This window comes from Cynocephalus volans, chromosome 6 (assembly GCF_027409185.1).
Source record: "Cynocephalus volans isolate mCynVol1 chromosome 6, mCynVol1.pri, whole genome shotgun sequence".
Taxonomy (NCBI): domain Eukaryota; kingdom Metazoa; phylum Chordata; class Mammalia; order Dermoptera; family Cynocephalidae; genus Cynocephalus; species Cynocephalus volans.
Genome location: NC_084465.1, coordinates 15,189,469 through 15,206,609, shown reverse-complemented (window position 1 = coordinate 15,206,609; position 17,141 = coordinate 15,189,469). Strand labels below are relative to the sequence as shown.

At 40.5% G+C, this 17,141-nt stretch overlaps 2 protein-coding genes across 2 annotated transcripts; both read right to left on the bottom strand.

The window, feature by feature from the left end:
• Nucleotides 1-1,709: 1,709 nt before the first annotated feature.
• PRSS58 (serine protease 58) lies at nucleotides 1,710-6,066 on the bottom strand. Its single transcript, XM_063098691.1, has 5 exons — nucleotides 6,027-6,066; nucleotides 4,783-4,921; nucleotides 4,303-4,559; nucleotides 1,949-2,088; nucleotides 1,710-1,859 (listed from the first exon to the last, which is right to left on the bottom strand). The coding sequence occupies exons 1-5, from the start codon at nucleotides 6,064-6,066 to the stop codon at nucleotides 1,710-1,712; spliced, it is 726 nt and encodes a 241-aa protein (XP_062954761.1).
• A 5,715-nt stretch (nucleotides 6,067-11,781) lies between these two features.
• Nucleotides 11,782-16,635, bottom strand: LOC134380864 (probable inactive serine protease 58; the record flags this gene model as incomplete). Its single annotated transcript, XM_063101001.1, has 4 exons — nucleotides 11,782-12,024; nucleotides 12,440-12,576; nucleotides 14,555-14,805; nucleotides 16,475-16,635. Coding segments are annotated over 4 exons (699 nt in total), but the record flags the coding sequence as incomplete, so codon positions are not given.
• Nucleotides 16,636-17,141: the final 506 nt, after the last annotated feature.

Below are 17,141 nucleotides of genomic sequence, written 5' to 3'. Positions count from 1 at the left end.
TTGCATAAAGAAGGGGGAAACCACAAGTAGGGATAGCCCCAAAGACAAGCTTTTTCTACTATCTTGCTTTGTAATTTCACCTTGGCCCATCCTTTCCCTAAAACCCTTAATTACCATGAAAGGCTAAATATAGGGTCTTAATAGATACATGGTGAATGAATGGACAAGAGCTGGTCTGCAAGAATGACATTGGCTCCCCTTTCCCACCCAAAAGAAATACAAAACTATTATGAAAGAAACCTCTCTATATTTTATATTAAGGGTCTCTATTCCAGTCAAGCTGGATAAGGCACCGGTGCCTTAAACTTGAGGTGGAGGAACTTTATAGGAAAATTCTATCAGTTAGAACTTTCTTTGGCTCTCTGGCTTCTGATTTATTTATTATTTTGTGGGCATGAAAATAGTTTCTGCTTTGATTTCAGAACCAGAAACACAGGTGCTATGTTTGAATGTTTGTGTCCCCTCCAACATTTGTGTTGAAACTTAATCCCCAGTGCAGCAATATTCAGAGGTGGGACCTGTAGAAGGTGATAGGATTAGTGACTTATAAAAGAGCTCCAGGGAACCAGCTGGTTCCTTTTCTGCCTTCCCACCTTCTGCCATGTGAAGATACAGCAGCAAGGCCCTCACTAGACACCAGATGCTCGTGCCTTGACCTTGGACTTCCCAGCCTGCAGAGCTGTAAGAAATAAATTTCTGTTGTTTATAAATTACCCAGTCTCAGGTAGTCTCTTACAGCAGCATCATGGAAGGAGTAGTTATTTGTCCTCACTGAAAATTACATATTCTGGATGTGGATTTTCTTTTCTCTGCCATCATTACTGTCCTAGCACCAGAATCCTTGAATTTCCTGAATGCCTTATGTATTCTGCGAGATAGGGATGTATTCTCCAACCAAGGAAGTCACCTGATGGTGCTAGTGGGGAGTTCCACGGACACTGCTGATGCCAGTGGAGTTCAGTGACTTTATCATGTGTCTCACCATCTAGAATCAACTGGCCTTACACAATACCAGAATGACCAATTGAAATCTTAGCATCAGCTCAGGCTGGGAAACATCTTCAGAAGCTGAGGTCTCTCCTGCAAAATGGGCTCAAAACCACTTGTTTCTTCCATAACTAAAATTTCAGTTAATAAAATGGGTGAAGGTGAAGCTTCACAATTGCACTTAATAATTCGTACACCAAATTTTGCGTCCTAACACTGTAAGCTAGGTTTTACTGGTTTAGAGGTTTTAAAACCCTAGAGAGGACAAGATTTACTGCTGAACTTCTGCTTCCTGAGAGGAGTTCTTTTCTCCCTTAGCTGTAAGGCTTCAGTTGTCCACTTACAGTGGTCATAGGCAGAACTCTCTAAAAGTTGTTTTCCTTTCTTTATTTTATTATTTATTTATTTTTAACCATCAGTCAACTGGCCAAAGGAAACTCTCCATGTAATGATAAAAATGATCAATTTGTTGGAGAGAACACAATCCACACTTCATAAACGTCAACTGTTTAAGGCATTTTGAGCTTCCCACCTTCATCTATAGGGGAAGAACCGTTGTTACAAATAATTGTAGTATGGATATGTACAAGTCACTGCTCACTGTTTAACAGAAGTGGGACAGATATGCCTGGTACAATCCAAGGAATTTATTTAGATTGAATTCTGTGGATCTGCAGGGGAACACATTGTGTCACATCGCCCAGAATTTCTGCCATGGGAACTCAGTTGTTTTGGATTGTCTTTTCAATCCAGGTCCTGTAGTTAAAGATTCTGGTATAGATGCCAACATCAGCTCTCAAAACACATCCATCTGCAAAAGATAGGATTCCTTGAAGTATCCCATTGCACACTGCTGGGGCAGCTGTAACTTCCTGCCACGAAAAAGGAAACCAGCTGTATTTTTCTGGTAAAAAACCCACAGAAATATAATGGGAAAATTAAGGCATTGAGAGTATATTACCTTGCATGGCTGCCTCCTTCCTGGTACGATGCCCACACACATCATACTTTCTTTGATGTTGTACGATGTATAGGCACTGCGGCACTCAGTGTTGGAGATTACAGAAATGTTCACATTCTGCATTGAGTCAGGCTCCCTGGCTACAAGAAAGAGAGATGTCAAACTTCCTTTAGAGTTTATTAGTCACCAAACTTTCTTTCTTTCCCTCTTCTTTAGCATAGTTCTCCTTTTACCATCAGAAAGAAAGAGAGATCAAACATTGAGAGAAAACAGAATTGTGGCAGTTAGGACAATCTGGGTACAGGAGGTTATCTGTTTAACAATTTCTCATGATGCAAATGTCTATCTCATAAAAGAGGTTAAATTATTAGAAGTTATATGTAAATAGAAGACATTCCTGCAATGAAATAAAACACAATGCTTAAAATTTCCTGGAAATTTAAACATTTAAAAGGTATCCTTTGAGATGGAATTTTTAGAGCTTGAAGGAATTTAGAGGTATCTAGCCTAGTTTCTCATTTGTTAGGTCAAAAAAATCCCAAATATCTGCTCAAAAAAAAAAAAAAAAAAGAAAAAAGAAAAAGCACTCCAAAAGTAATTTTCTTAAACCTATACAACTAGTAAGTGGTAAAACTAGGATTTAAAACTGGGTGTCCTGATTCCAATTCAAGGCTTTTTAAAAAGTTTTTTTTGTATATCAGTGGCCCACAGATATTGTGAATTGTGCCCACCCATAACAAAGCTTTTCTAATCTGGAACAAGATGAGAAAAAAAAGAACAAAGTAGTATCTATACCTGTAACAGGTGTCTTGCCAAGAATCCTTCCTTGGGAAAAAATATCGTATTTTGAGATTTTGTTTTTCATAATGGGCGTGTGTGTTTGCTTTACTATCTTCATTCAAAAATAGTATATTAATTCTTGAAAAGAAAATGTTTGTGATCCTTTGCTTTATTTTCCAGTCCAACAATAATTTTATGGTTCATTATTTCTTTTGGAAATACGTCTTTAGGGATGCTTACTTAGGTATTTCACTAGCCAGATCAAAATAAGCTGCTTTTTTTTTTTTTCATAGTCACATCTCTTTTTGACTTCAGTGTCATAACCCGGATGAATCAAACACACTGCTCACTGGAAGGACATTTGGCTATTTCTAAAAATCAAGTTGACTTTCAAAGGACAAAGACTTTCTACTTCTTGGTATATTCAAGAAAATGTGTCCCAAGGCCTAAGGACATTTACTAGAGAGCAGTTAAAAAAGGTTTGAGTAATGGCAACATTGTTAGGATAAGTATATAGCCGCCCCTGGGCTTCTATAAAAAGAAAAGTAGAGATGGATGGATGAATATAATCTGACAGGCTTGTTTAAAATGAATCTCCTTTATATGCTATGGTGTCTAGTGCATGATATATATTAAATATACTCAAATAAACTTACTCATGAGTAAAGTACCGTTAATAATTCTTCATAAGGGACTATACCATCGCTCTAGTTTGCTTAGCAGCAATCAATTCCCATGTCCTAGTACTCACTGCTATCTTAATAACAGCTATAAACAGTTGATTAGAGTTTGCATAAAAATTTTGTGATGGGCTGGTGGGCAGACAGGGATACGACTTAGAAAACCTAAAGCTGTCTTAACTTGCTCAGAGTTATTTCATGGAGTCTGAAATATGAGACATAGAAGAAAACTAAGGTAGAATATCTAGTTCAGCAGTTTCAAATTACATGTAGAAGACTTCCACTGATAAAACTAATGGTAGACCTTTGCTAATTTTCTGAAGAAATCAGTGAATGTTTAGAATGTTATCAGTTGAAAATGTTTCTTTCAGAAAAATTTTTAAGCTTTTAATTATACATATTTATTACAATCTTGCATAAGGAAGTTCTGTCTGATTTAGCACAATATTATGTATTTATCTTATGTTTAAGAGATTAATACGTTTTTATAATATTTCAAGGTGTTAAGTTGCTTTATTGTCTGAAATAGTTTGAAAGTATCTGGCAGAGTGTCTTGCCCAATTTTAGAGTTAAGGAAATTGAAGCTTCAAGGTAAAATAACCTGTCTCACACGGCAAATTAAGACTAGAATACAAATGTCTTCTACTAAAATCACTTCTATCATCTGTAAGAGGAAAGATGACAGAGAGATATGGTGGTGAAAAAAAACTTGAAGGACTTCGTCAGTGAGGTACAGAGAAAGGGAATGAGATTGAAAGGATGAAGAGGTTAGAGGAAAGCCTCGGTGGGCAGAATTGTAGAAGCCAAGAATAGAGAAGGTATAGAAGCGCGTCTAATTCTGAGAGAAGAATGTTGTTTTAAAGTCAGCAGATATCACATATGTCTTGAACTCACAGGAATCACAGATGTTGTAGCCCCAGGTGGTAACAGTGCACATGGTATTCACAGGGGCAGTTTGGTCAGGCAGCTTGACCAGTTTCACATGGTCATTGAGATCAATATTTCTATTCAGCTTGATTAACATGATGTCATGATCAATAGAAGTGATTGTGAAGTATGGGTGATGAATCATCTTCTCATAGCCAACCAACTGTATATTCTTTTCATAGGGGTCTGCTGGGTTTGTAATTCCCAACATCACTTGAAGCTTCCTGGAACAAAATGGACCTTCATGAGAGGACTTATAAGAGACGGGTTCTCTATCCTTACGGGTCTTTATTAGTCCTTCCTGTAGAGTTTTTTCTCTACCACTGAACATCCCCCGAAGGCCTTCCTAGTCCCATTTAATTGGCAGATAGTCCCAAGCAGGGGTCTGGGTCTGTGTCCAAACTGAGAACCCAAAGAGTAGGCTGGCTTTGGGGGCTTATCACTTACGGTAGATTGCAGTGTGCAGCTGTAATCACCCAGAGCGGGTGGATCAGGGCTCCAGCGCAGGGCATGTAAGCAGATTTCAGGAAGACCAAGTATGGTGGAGTGCTACCGATTGTGAAATCTGCAGCAGGGGCCAAAAGAACTGGAAAGAGGTATAGACAAGAAATTCTGAGATGTCTCAGTGACCACTAGAAAAACCAAAGGAACATTATTTAATAGGCCCCATGTTCCCCCACACTTTTCTTCAGCACCTTTATCTATAAGCTAAATCTTTAAAATGACTGACTTTGCTCTAAAAAGTGAAGAAAATGATACATGATAGAAACACATCTCTTTCAAAAAAAAGTTGTTTGCCATCTTAATAGTCAATAAATATTCTTCAAATTAAAATATAAGCTTTCTTAAATACCTTTCATAACTCGGTGGGTTCTCTGTTAAATCAACTCTTTTTTTACTTTTTATTTATTTATTTATTTTTTTACTATTTTTACCAATTTTAGAATGATTTGACAGGAAAGGAGGTCAAAGAAGTGATGGGGGTTTAGTATAATGTTGTACAGACTTGGACTTGCCTTGTGATGAGATGTGAAGCCACTTCAGGGTTTTGTGTAAAGGGGTGATGAGGCTTTCCTCCTGGAGACCGGCAGGGTGTCGATGCATGAAGCACAGGGGCCTGTCAGGCCAATCATTTGCTAATCTAGGCAGGAGATGTAGGCTTGGACCATAGTGAGCAGTGGTGCTGGTGAGATGTGATTGCATTCGGGGTATGTTTAAAAGACGGAGTCAACAATATTATTTCTAACAGTTTGAATGTGGGGTGTGAAAGAAATAGAGGGTTTATGAATAACTCCAGGGTTTTCACCTGAGTAACTGGAACCATGCCGGGAGATATCCAATTCTTTAGCGCTCTGCTGTGCCCATCGGTTGGACCCCTGCTTTCAATTCCTGCCCCTACTTCTTGTTCTCTCACCCCAACATTAGTCCTGTTTCAGACAGGTCTAGACTCAGGTCTCAGCTCTCTGTAGGAGTGGGTCAGGTATGGGGGTATCAATGTGCAGCAGTCCACCTGAGGTGAGGCAGGCAGGCACTGCACCTGCCCCAACTTGGCAGGGATGGTGGCAGTGGTGGGGATAGAGATGTGATCCTACACTTGCAGTCTGAAATGGGGCTTGCTGTCTTTATCCGTCTTTCATGCTTCCCCCAGGATTTTTCTTTGGGAGTAAAGGGACAGTTGTATAGACACTCACCAGGCAGGTTAAAGAGTGCCCAGAGGAGGATAAACTTCATGATGATGTCAAAAGCCTTTGCAAGGGATGAGGTTCAGCCCAGGGTCTCTGAAAAGCATGGAGAGGAGAGAGGGAAAAAAATAAATAAGATAAAGCAAGAAAGGGTTTTAGGGTTGGAAAAAAGGATCACCCACATTCTTTCAGTGGCAGGACTCAGTTCCAGAAAAGGTGTCCATCAGTCAGACTAAGGGGAGATGTCAGCTGTGGGGGGATAACAGAGCTCAGATGACTTGGTCTCTGACAGCAGAAAATGGTTCTGCACTTCAAAGTTCTGCCTTCCCTCTTCAGGGAGGAGAGTACCTAATCCGAGAGAGTTGTAAGTTCACGATGTCTCCACAGCCTCCTCCTTTCTGGTCTCCCCTCCATCAGACTCTGAAGGCAGGCCCCTCCCTGAACTCTATGTAGTATGCTGCCCCACCCATCTATGTGATGCTAACCCCACATGTGTGACACTGATAATTACCTCCAAAGGACACAGTCCAGCCCTCTGGTGCTGATGCTCCTTCCCCTGCCTGACACTAACCCCTCTCTGAAATGCATTAGTCCTTCTCTTTATGTCACTATTCATCCATTCATTCATTCAGTCAACCAGATAATCATTTATATTATGTATTTACCTCATGTTAGGATCTGTGCTTGCTGTTGTGGATGTGTAAACTTAAAGAGGCCATTTCTGCATTCGAAGAGCTTATGGACTAGTGGGAATGATAGGTACTTAAGCAGACAGTTACAGAACAAATTATTCAGACCTAAAAATAGAGGTAGGCCATAGACCAGGTGAAATTGTTTGCAAAACATATCTGCTTAGGAATTTGTATCCAAAATATGTAAGAAAATATTAAACTCAGTAATAAGAAAACAAAGCACCACAATTTAAAAGTGAGCCAAAGATCCTAGTGGTCACCTTACAAAAGTTTTAATCTACTTTGGCTGCCATAAGAAAATACTACAGTCTGGGTGGCTTAAAAAATAAACATTTACTTTCTCACAGTTCTGGAGGCTAGAAGTCCATGATCAAGGTCCTATCAAAGTTGGTTTCTGGTGAGGGCTCTCTTTCTGGCTTGTAGATGGACACCTTCCTGCTGTCCTTACATGTGTCCTTACATGTCCTTTCCTCTGTGCACACCCATAAAGAGACAGAGAGAGAGAGAGAGAGTGAGCTTTCTGGTATTTCTTCTTATGAGGGCACTAATTCTATTGGATTAGGGCCCCACCCTTCTAACCTCATTTAACCTTAATTACTTCCTTATAGGCTCTGTCTCCAAATATAGTCACATTGGGGTTTAAGGCTTTAACTTATACGTTTTGGAGCTGGTGGTGGTGCTGGTGGAGTGTCACAATTCTGTTTATAACACCACAGAAGATACATTGTAGATGGCAAATAGCATGTGAAAAAATTCTCAATATGTCATTTGAGAATTGCAAATTAAAATAACAATGAGATGCCATTCCATACCTAGTAGAAGGGCTAAAATCCAAAATATGGATAACAGAAAATGCCAGCAAGGATGTGGAGAATCAAGAATTGGTGCTAGTGGGGATTTATTGCTGGTGGGAGTGCAAAAATGATACAGCCACTTTAGAAAATAATTTGAAAGTTTCTTACAAAGCTAAACATCGTCTTACCATATGATCCAGCAATCGCACTCCTTGGTATTTACCCAAAATGAGTTGAAAACTTCTGTAAACAAAAATACCTGCACATGAGTGTTTGCAGCAGCTTTATTCATAATTTCCAATCCTTGGAAGCAACCAAGATGTCCTTCAATAGGTAAATGAATGAGAAAAGTGTGGTGTGTCCATACAATAAAATACTATTCAGAAATTTTTTAAAAAATGAGTTCTCCAGCCACAAAAAGACATGTAGGAAACTTAAATGCATATTGCTAAGTGAAAGAGGCCAATCTGAAAAGATTATGTACTGTATAACTCCACTTATATAACATTCTGGAAAAGGCAAAACTATAGAGATAGTAAGAAGATCAATTGTTTCCAGGGTTTGGGGAGGAAGAAAAAAATAAATTACGTGAAGCAAGGGAGATTTGTAGGGAAGTGAAATTATTCTGTATGATACAGGAATGGTAGATACGTGACATTATACATTTATCAAAACCCATAGAACTGTCCAACATAAAGAGTGAACCCTAACATAAACAACTTCAGTTAATAATAATGTGTTGATATTGGCTCACTGATTGCAACTAACCTACCGCACTACTGCAAGACGTTAAAAAAAAAAAAAATAGATTTCTCAGTGGTAGAATCCAGGTGGTGGATGTACAGGTATACACTGTAAATATCTTTCAGCTTTGCTGTTTCCTTAAAGTTTTCATAATAAAATGTTGGAGAAAAATTTTTAAAATTTGAGGTATGTGGCTTACAGCATACAATTAAAGACAGTTTCCACTCTAAATTGTGTGTAAGAAAAGGGTTCACAGGTGTTACACTTTACCTGGATCTTAGAGAAGGGGAGGGAGCTTGTGTGGCATAAAAAAGAGAGAAAAAGTACTCCAAGGAGAGGGAAAAGCTTCAGTAGAGACGTGACTATATGAAAGGACATGGGGCTTGTGGAATTACCGCCCAGTATTGGAGGCGGAGTGCTAAGACATAAGTGGAGAGGTAAGCCAGAACTAAATACTGAAAGCCTTTTTATGTAAGACTTGCGTCTGTCAGACTTGCATAAGTCTTTATAGTGCAGGAGATAAGGAGCCAAGAAATTCATCATTTGACAGAAATCTATTGACTGTTGTGGGTGGCAGACCCAAGACTCCATGTTCACGCCCTATATAATCCCCTTCCCTTGAGTGTGGGCAGGACTGTGACTTGCTCCTGATTAATAGAATGTGGTAAAGATAATAGGAGGTCACCCACGTGATCATGCTAGTACATAATATTATATATTATATATATTGTTTATATACACTGATATAACATTTTACACATATATTATGTATATAAAGAGAGACTCTCCCTGCCGATTTGATGAAGTAGCAGCCACGGTGAGGAAGCCCAGTTGTTGGCAGCTTGTATGAACCAAGGACAGTCCGAGGACCTGAGGTTGGCTTTCAGGTGACAGTCATCAAAAAGACAGAGTCTTGTGTCATACAAACACAAGGAAATGAATTCTGCCCACAACCTGAATAAACATAGAAGCAAATTCTTCCCTGGCCGCCGGGCTAGACTCTGAGCAGAGGACCCAGCTAAGTCTTGCCTGTATTCTCAACCCGTGAAAACTGTGAGATAACAAATGTGTGCTGTTTCAAGCTGTTAAATTTGTTTTTACACAGCAATGGAAGACTAGTACAAATGTATCCTGTGTGCTGACCCTTTATTAGATATTGCTGACTTAGGGGTAAGGGAGAGGTGCATCTTGCTCTCTTATATCACCGAGTCTAATGGGGGAGACAGATGTAATAAGAGTTACCATCATTAACGTCACCATGTCGGAAGTCAAGGGAGGTAGCATGGTCCTACCAGAAGGGTCAGGAAAAGACCTCCTTGGGGGGAACGATGTTTGAGACTTGAAGAATGAGTAGAAATTAGCGAAATGGAGACATGGGCAGGAAATCCCGGGAGGATGAACGGGGCTCCCAAGAGAGCAGAGCATGTGAGAAAGTGTGGAGAGAGAGACAGGCAAGGGGACGTAGGCAGAAGAGCCCCACAGATCAGACCTTTCCTGCCTTGTCAAGTCAGAGCTGACTGCAAAGGAGATGGACGAGGAGCCAGAGGAGAGGACAAGGCAGCGTGTCCTTGGGTTCTGTGTTTTAGATGGTCGAGGCTTCAGCTTGCTTAAGTGATGACAGGAAGAAGCCAGTCATGGGGGCGGGGGCGGGGGGGTTGGAAATACAGAAGAGTGGAGGTCAAGTTCACGAGGAAGTCAGGGGAGAAGGGATCCACATCACAGGTGGGGACAGAGGCTGTGGATAAAAGGGCCTCTTTTCCACTGTAGCAGGAAGGATGGGGGGAGAAGAGAAAGGAAAAAAAATGTTTGCAGGTTTGATGGTTGTGAGTTGAGGGAGGTATCTTCTCATGGTTTCAAGCTCCCTCTCCTCCTGAGCCAAGGTCCTCAGCTGACAGTGAGCAGTCAAAATCCGAGGAGAGCGGAGAACGTTTGACATGGCTACTGTGGAGTTATGCAAACCATTGATTGGAAAATAGAGGATTGTCAATGAGAGCTGGAGACATAATTCAAGAGTTACAAGAAGTGGTCAGTTGAGCACTTTAATCAAAATTCAGGCACAAATGTCGATGTGATTTGCTAAGGGGGCTGGGAGCCTTGAGTGGTGAATCAGAGACAGGAAGCAGGGGGACGGGAGGAGGCTGCGGGAGAAGTCAGGCCGGCAGAGGGGCTGCAGTCAGGATGGGCCAAAGTTACGGGAGGAAAAGGCACATGTTGAGTGAAATGGCCTCAGTGTCTGGATGTGAGAACAAAGATTATTTTTGTGTATGTTCTGGGACAAGCTCTATTAAACACAGCCAAGCTCTATTTTTTTTTTTTTTGCATTAGGAGAAGACAAAAAACATCCAGGCTCAGAGTATATCAATGTCTAAGAACCAACCCCTTACCCTTTCCAGGGGCTCTTTCTCCTGTGGTGTGTTCCTTATGCCCATCTCACTGCTCCTCTCTGGCCCTCTTTGCTTTTTAAAGAGATGACCCCCATCACATGGTCCCTCCCCTACGTGTTATTCCACCGCCCATCCCTCAGATACCACTGTAAACCCCATCTTTTGGGTCACTCAGAATCCTCTTAACTCTGTCTCTATTTTTAGGTGACTTGGTCAGTGGGTCTGGGGTGCTGTTCTTCTGCCCAACGTATGCGGGTATAAGAAAAAGGCTGAGCACCTGTCACTGATCTTCCCAATAGTCAAGAGCCCCAAACAGCCTGCAGCCACCACCCATAAATGCAGGACCCCCAGCCGTTACTGCTGCCCGGCAGCATCTGTGTTCTGCATCTTTATGTCTCCTCATTCATGACGATGCTCTCGATACTTTTCACACGAAGTCGCTGATTCTCCTAATACTATCTTTGAGAATCATTGTCTATCCAGTTGCTCAAGTCAGAGACTTGGGAGCTATTCTTGATACCTTTCTCTGTTTTTCTTCTCACATTCAATTCAATATGTTCAAAGTGTACAGATGCTGCTGCCCTAGTATCTCTCAATTCAGAAATCTTGACGATGTTCCATTTACTATGACGGTTTTGATGACACCACCTCCAATGCCTACATAAGATAAAAATTAAAGTTTCTTTTCTGTCTAAACTTTGCCTACCTGTATAAAATCATCTTTTATCACATTCTTTCTCCTCTTTTACAATTTCTTTTCTACCCTCAAGTATTACTTATTTACATACATTTTCTAGAACTTTCCACACTTTTATGTGCTTTTCTACTTTTTGGTAAGCTCTACCCTCAGTTTTACAATATATTCCTCCTAATATGCTGTCATAGAGCTTGTTGCTCATCTTCATTAGAGCAGTTGTCACAGAGTATTAGAGTCGACTAACTGATGGCAAGTGTCATGTCATAGTCACTCATGTCCTTAGCAAATGCAGTGCCTACTAAGTAGACGGTGGTACGATAATTTTTGAATGAATGAACAAATAGTGGGGATGTTGCTAAATTTCTCATCATTCTCAAAGTTGACATGATAAAGAGAAGGAGTCACGGCCTGAGTTTTTAGTGATTTCTTTTTTATTGGATGTTTTCTCTTTGGCATTTGTTCGGGAATAAGAAAGACTAAGAGTTATGACACCCATGCAGAAATCATGGAGACATTGTCCTAAGACAATAGAGAGACAGAGGTGCCTCAGTGGGTGTTAATAACTTTCATGATCCATCGTGCATAGTGATGAACTTGCGTGAAAATTCCTTCACTTCCCATGGTGACACTTCCTTTTGCCCAGGACAAGATTCCATGCAACCTCCCACCGCAGACAGCTGGAGCAGCTGAAACTTCCTGCTAGAGAGAGGGAACAGGAGGTCAATGTGGCTTTGGCCTCATGAAACAAAAGTAAATCCCAAGAAGTGGCACATCAGAAAACCATCTGACGGGATGGACTTATTTTTCTTGAGGGGTGACAGTCCTGTCCTCACATCCACATAGGTCTCACCTCTCTCAGTGCAAGCTTGACCCAACCTGAGTGCGAGCAGGAGAAAGGACAGATAGTTCTACCCCAGATCTCCCCCACCTAAAAGAGGGGAAGGGGAACGAATTACAAGCCCAAAGCCTGAGGGGGGCAGGGCAAGGGACTTCCATCCTCTGCTTCTCACTCTACAGAGCATCTTTTGGATGAGCACCCTTTGATTTCCCACATCACTTTTCCTCCCCATGGACCCCTTGCTATCTTCCTGTATGGGGGAAGCAAGGATACCTTATTTTCAGACATGATGTTTAGAGGTTGTCCCACACACATGATGTTTTCTGCCTGTATTTGTTGGTGTATATTCTGGCAGTCATGGGGGGGAAGAGAATATTGGTTTATCCATGTCAGGATGTCAGGGTCACTGACTGTAGGGAAGACAAGACAAATGAACTGCAGAGTTAATCTCCTTACCACAAGTGCTCTCGTGATGAGCCCTATGTTGTAAATAAATTCAGCACTGAGAATATTCAACACAGGTAGCCTTAGACCTTCTGTCCTTCTTTGGGTTTTTAGTTCAGGATCTCTGTGTTGGAGAAGTGGATTCCTAAGTCCCCCTTCCATCAGGCATCAGATATATAGTTCTGTCTGTACTATGTATAATTTATAAAACATTGAAAAAACTGAGATTATGAGTGACCATTAGGAGAAAGAGAAAGTAACAAAACCCTTGTCCCCAACTGCCACGCCACCCCCACCCCTTTTCTGGCATATACATCTTCTTCACATTCAATTTATAAAAGAAGAAACTATTTTTAGTGTGCATAAAACTGCTTTTTAAAAAATTAAATAGATTATAACTGGATTATTTATAAGTGTTTGTATGTGTGTGTATATGTATAAATATGTATATATATGAGGATTTTCCCCTAAGAGGTCATATTGTTCATCTTCATCACAGTAATACTGTCGTCTTCAGGGTGAAGGGACTCTAACAAAGGTATTATATGATTTTAATATCTGGTGGAGAGTATCAAGGAGAAGGAAAACAAAAAATTAACCAGAGATTGCTCAAGCTAAGCCTAGTGTTACTTAAGGAGCAGGATTTTTCTGATAGAATGTATCTAATCGAATGCCCAAAGGAGATTGAAAATATCAGGTTAGAAAATAGAAAGGGGGGAGTTATGTTCAGTTGTAAACCTTTCCTGGACCTACATTAAAATATGTGTAACAAGCTAGGTAAAAGTTATTTAAGTTCCTTGAAATAATTAATTCCTAATAAAGATTGGGAACCTTGCACCAGAGAGCTTATAGTTTGTCACTGTGATTCTGAGATTCATAGCCTTTGTCATAAAATCTTTGTAGAGTCTTATTTTGCTTTTGCATGATATATAATAAGTTACTTTTGTAAGGTGTGATGCAATTACTTTAAATAAGGCTTATAAAGGACAAGATTCATACAAACTGCAATTTATTCAGAAACTATATTCACTTAGATTCCTAGATATTTTGCTTCTAAATTGAAAAATGAAATTGCAAAATACTGAGAATGTAAAAGTACTTTCTTTTTTTATTTTATTTTTCTCTTTTTGGCAGCTGGCTGGTATGGGAATCCAAACCCTTGACCTTGGTGTTACGAGGCTGTGCTCTAACCAACTGAGCTAACCCACCAGCCTGTGCTTCTTATTTCTGTTTTTGCAAAACAGACTGATTTTAAAAGTTCCCACTTTTTAATTTGTTTTTACAGAAGAGAAGGATTGTTCTGTAGCCACCAGAGAAGGATTTAAATGTGATAAATAAATCCAGTGGGAACTCTTGGATGTAGCAGTAGGTATAAGAGTGGCACTCTGCAGGGAGATGGCTTTGGTGACAGAGCAGGTGGCTCCCTCAACCATCCTTTTATCTCTCAGAGTCCATGGGAATGGATGAATCACCATGTCTCTGCATATAGGTTGGGTTCTCTGTGGTAGGGGTGGGAAGCATCCTGTTGCCTCACCATATCACATACATTTTTTTTTTCCCTGCTACTCTTCCTTTAATTGCATAGTGCACTTTTAGCAGCTGTTAATGAGTGGGCCACCCTCCTGCAGGATGTCTTGATACTGTCTTTGTGGGTGAGGATTCCTAGTTTTCCCATCTTTATTTCAACCCTGGACTCTGCTCATGAATGCTCTAGAGATATAACAGTTACTGCCAGCTCCATTTGTTAGTATCAGATTGGCTGCTCTATATCAGCCTCTGAATTTATCTTTGACCTCCTGTCATGGTAGCGATAAAGCCCTGACACTCATCACTCTGATGGAGAACACCTCATAGCAGCTATTTTCATTAAGTCCTGCATATTCCACCACTTTTTTTCTCAGCTCCAGTCTCCTCAGGATGAAGAACACAGAATCAGACACTTACGGTTTTTATATTTATTCCAGGCCCAGGTCGGGATAAAGCAGGAATCATTAAATGCTATGGGTTCCATGGCTACGGCAATGGTTCCCACATAGAGATCGAGCACTGCAGGCTTGGACAGTTTTATCATCATCAGGTCATTTTCCAGAGATTGTGCATCAAATTCAGGATGGGGCATTATCTGTGAGTAATTCCGTATCTGCTCTCTCTTATTTGTGATGCTGGGTCGATAAACTCCCAGTCGTATTTTAACACTTTGGAAGAAAAAGAGCAGGGAGATGGGAAAGAACAGGGTCATAGAATGTCAGACCACCAGAAACGTCAGATCATCTTAATTTTATTTCTTAACCTGAGAACTGAAGTGGCCTGCTCTTGCCTGCAAAATAGTAACAATAGCTTTCAGGATTGTTGTGTTAGAGACTTGCATATGTAAAACCTGCCATGGTATCTGGCACCTAGAATGCACTCCAAAGAGTCTGGTTACTATTATTAAGATTTGGATCATCTGAACTAGCAGGTAATGAAGATAGCACCACAGCCTGTTATTCCAGAGCTCTTGATCTATACTACTCTGCCTCAAGCAACTCTTGAGGGTGCATATAGTACCCATTTTTTCCAAATATTCTTAGGCTTTTTTCCTGCTCCTGTCAGGCCCTTTTCATAATATACCATGTGTTACCTACATTGACTGTAGACTCATAAGACCTTATGAGTCATGTCAGGACTTCCAGTTACCATTTTCCATTATATATTCCCTGAACAAATTCAGACCCACCCACCTCCATGGCCAGGAATCCAGTTATGCGACATATACAAGAGCCATTTCCTGCCAACAGCAGTTCATGTGTTAGATATGGGTGAGAGAAAGAATGTCTGATTTTCCATTTCTGTTCTGAGAGGACATGAACTGTCCTTATTTTCTGTGTATTTCCCATATTACACAAAGCAGGGGTTCGATGTGTATTGAACTAAACTATTTTGAAGAACCAGATGGTTAAGAGTCTCAAATTTGAAATGACCCTTGTACACTCCTGAAATTCTGAGTAGGTCTCAATCACATGACACATTCTATACACATGCAGAAACACCAAGGTTTGCAAGGGACAGCAATATTTTGTCCAGTTCTCCCTTGCCCTTCTCCTGGTACCTGCATGATATGGCTTCTGCCCAACTCTTCAACCTCATCCTATGAACGTCCCCCCTACTCATTACACTCAAGTCAACACTGATTTCTCAGTTTGCCAAATACCCTAAGTATCTTCACTGCTTCAGGGACTATATGAATACTGTTACCTGGGCCTGAAATATCTTCCAGGCTGTCTTCTTCTCTTTCTGTTGGTCTCACCTCTTCAGAGAGGACTGACCTGACCATCTAACTAAAGTAGATCTCTTGTGTTCTTTCCATATATTACAGCTCACCATTCTTTTCTGTGCTTTATGTTTGGCCATTTACTTTCTTTGGCTTCCTCCCTCTGTTAGAATGTAAGCTCTGTGAGAGAAAGCTTAATTCCATCTTTTTCCCTTACAGTTTTCTCAGTGCATTAAACAGCTCTTGCCATATAGTACATTTTTGATAAATATTGGTTGATGAATGGATATTATTTACTCTCTAGGAGAGAGAGTCTTCTGACATCTTATCAAGATCCTCTTATTTATTTATTTTCCCTTATTTTGGCAGCTGGCCAATTCAAGGATCTGAATCCATGACCTTGGTGTTATAAGGCTGTGCTCTAACCAACTGAGCTAACTGTCCCTCAAGCTCCTCTTAAATCGGTCAAACATGTATTCTATTCCCCACTGGGAAGGAGACCCTCTCTTTTCCTGCATCTTCTAATTCCATTAAAACCTTGCTGGGATGCTTCACCAGACCCACCTTTGTTTGAATAGATTCCTTCCAGCTCCTCAAAGCAAAGAGATACTTACGGTAAGGGGCAGTGGGCAGCTGTCAACACCCATTCAGGGTGAATGAGAGATCCCACACATGGTTCTGGGCTGGACTGTAGATAGACCATGTAGGGAATAGTAAAATCATCTCGTAAATTCAACTTGTCTTTAGAATCTTGGGCCAGAACTGCTCCTGGAGAATTAAGGGGCCATAGGTGGAAAGAGAGTCAAAGAGTTTCAGAGGCTGAACTGGCTAGAGTACTTTTCCCTAACTTGAAGTTTTCAGAGATAATAATCAAGGTCTTCAATTTATTTTTGATATTTTAAAAAATTATAGGAAACCTTATTCCTTATTGTGTATTGCATGTCCCTCAAGCTGTACACAATAAGGAAATGATGCGTCTTTTCTTGAGATGGAATTACATTAGAGTTCTGTGAAACTAACAAATAGGTTCATCTCATGCTGATCAGAAGCTGGTTGGCAGTGCTGTGTATTACAACAATGAGAATATAAATTTTTTCTTTATAAACATTATTTTTTAAAATTAACTTTTGCCCAGAATAAGGGTGAAAAGTTAAACACTGCTCACCTTTGGGGGCAAAAGGAAGTTGGGGCTGGCAGAGTCCCTGACCCAACCACCCTCCTTTCCTGGGCACAGTTCCTCTGACCTTCATCTGCTCAGGGAAAGGGAAGTGAAGTTGTGCA

Excerpts from the sequence above, each read along its gene's own strand:
- PRSS58 (XM_063098691.1), bottom strand. The coding sequence starts at position 6,066 with ATGAAGTTTATCCTCCTCTGGGCACTCTTTAACCTGCCTG. Across the intron at positions 4,560-4,782 it reads GCTGCACACTGCAATCTACC|GAAGCTTCAAGTGATGTTGG; the intron begins GTAAGTGATAAG and ends ATTTTGTTCCAG. Across the intron at positions 2,089-4,302 it reads CTACAACATCTGTGATTCCT|CCAGGGAGCCTGACTCAATG; the intron begins GTGAGTTCAAGA and ends TCTTTCTTGTAG.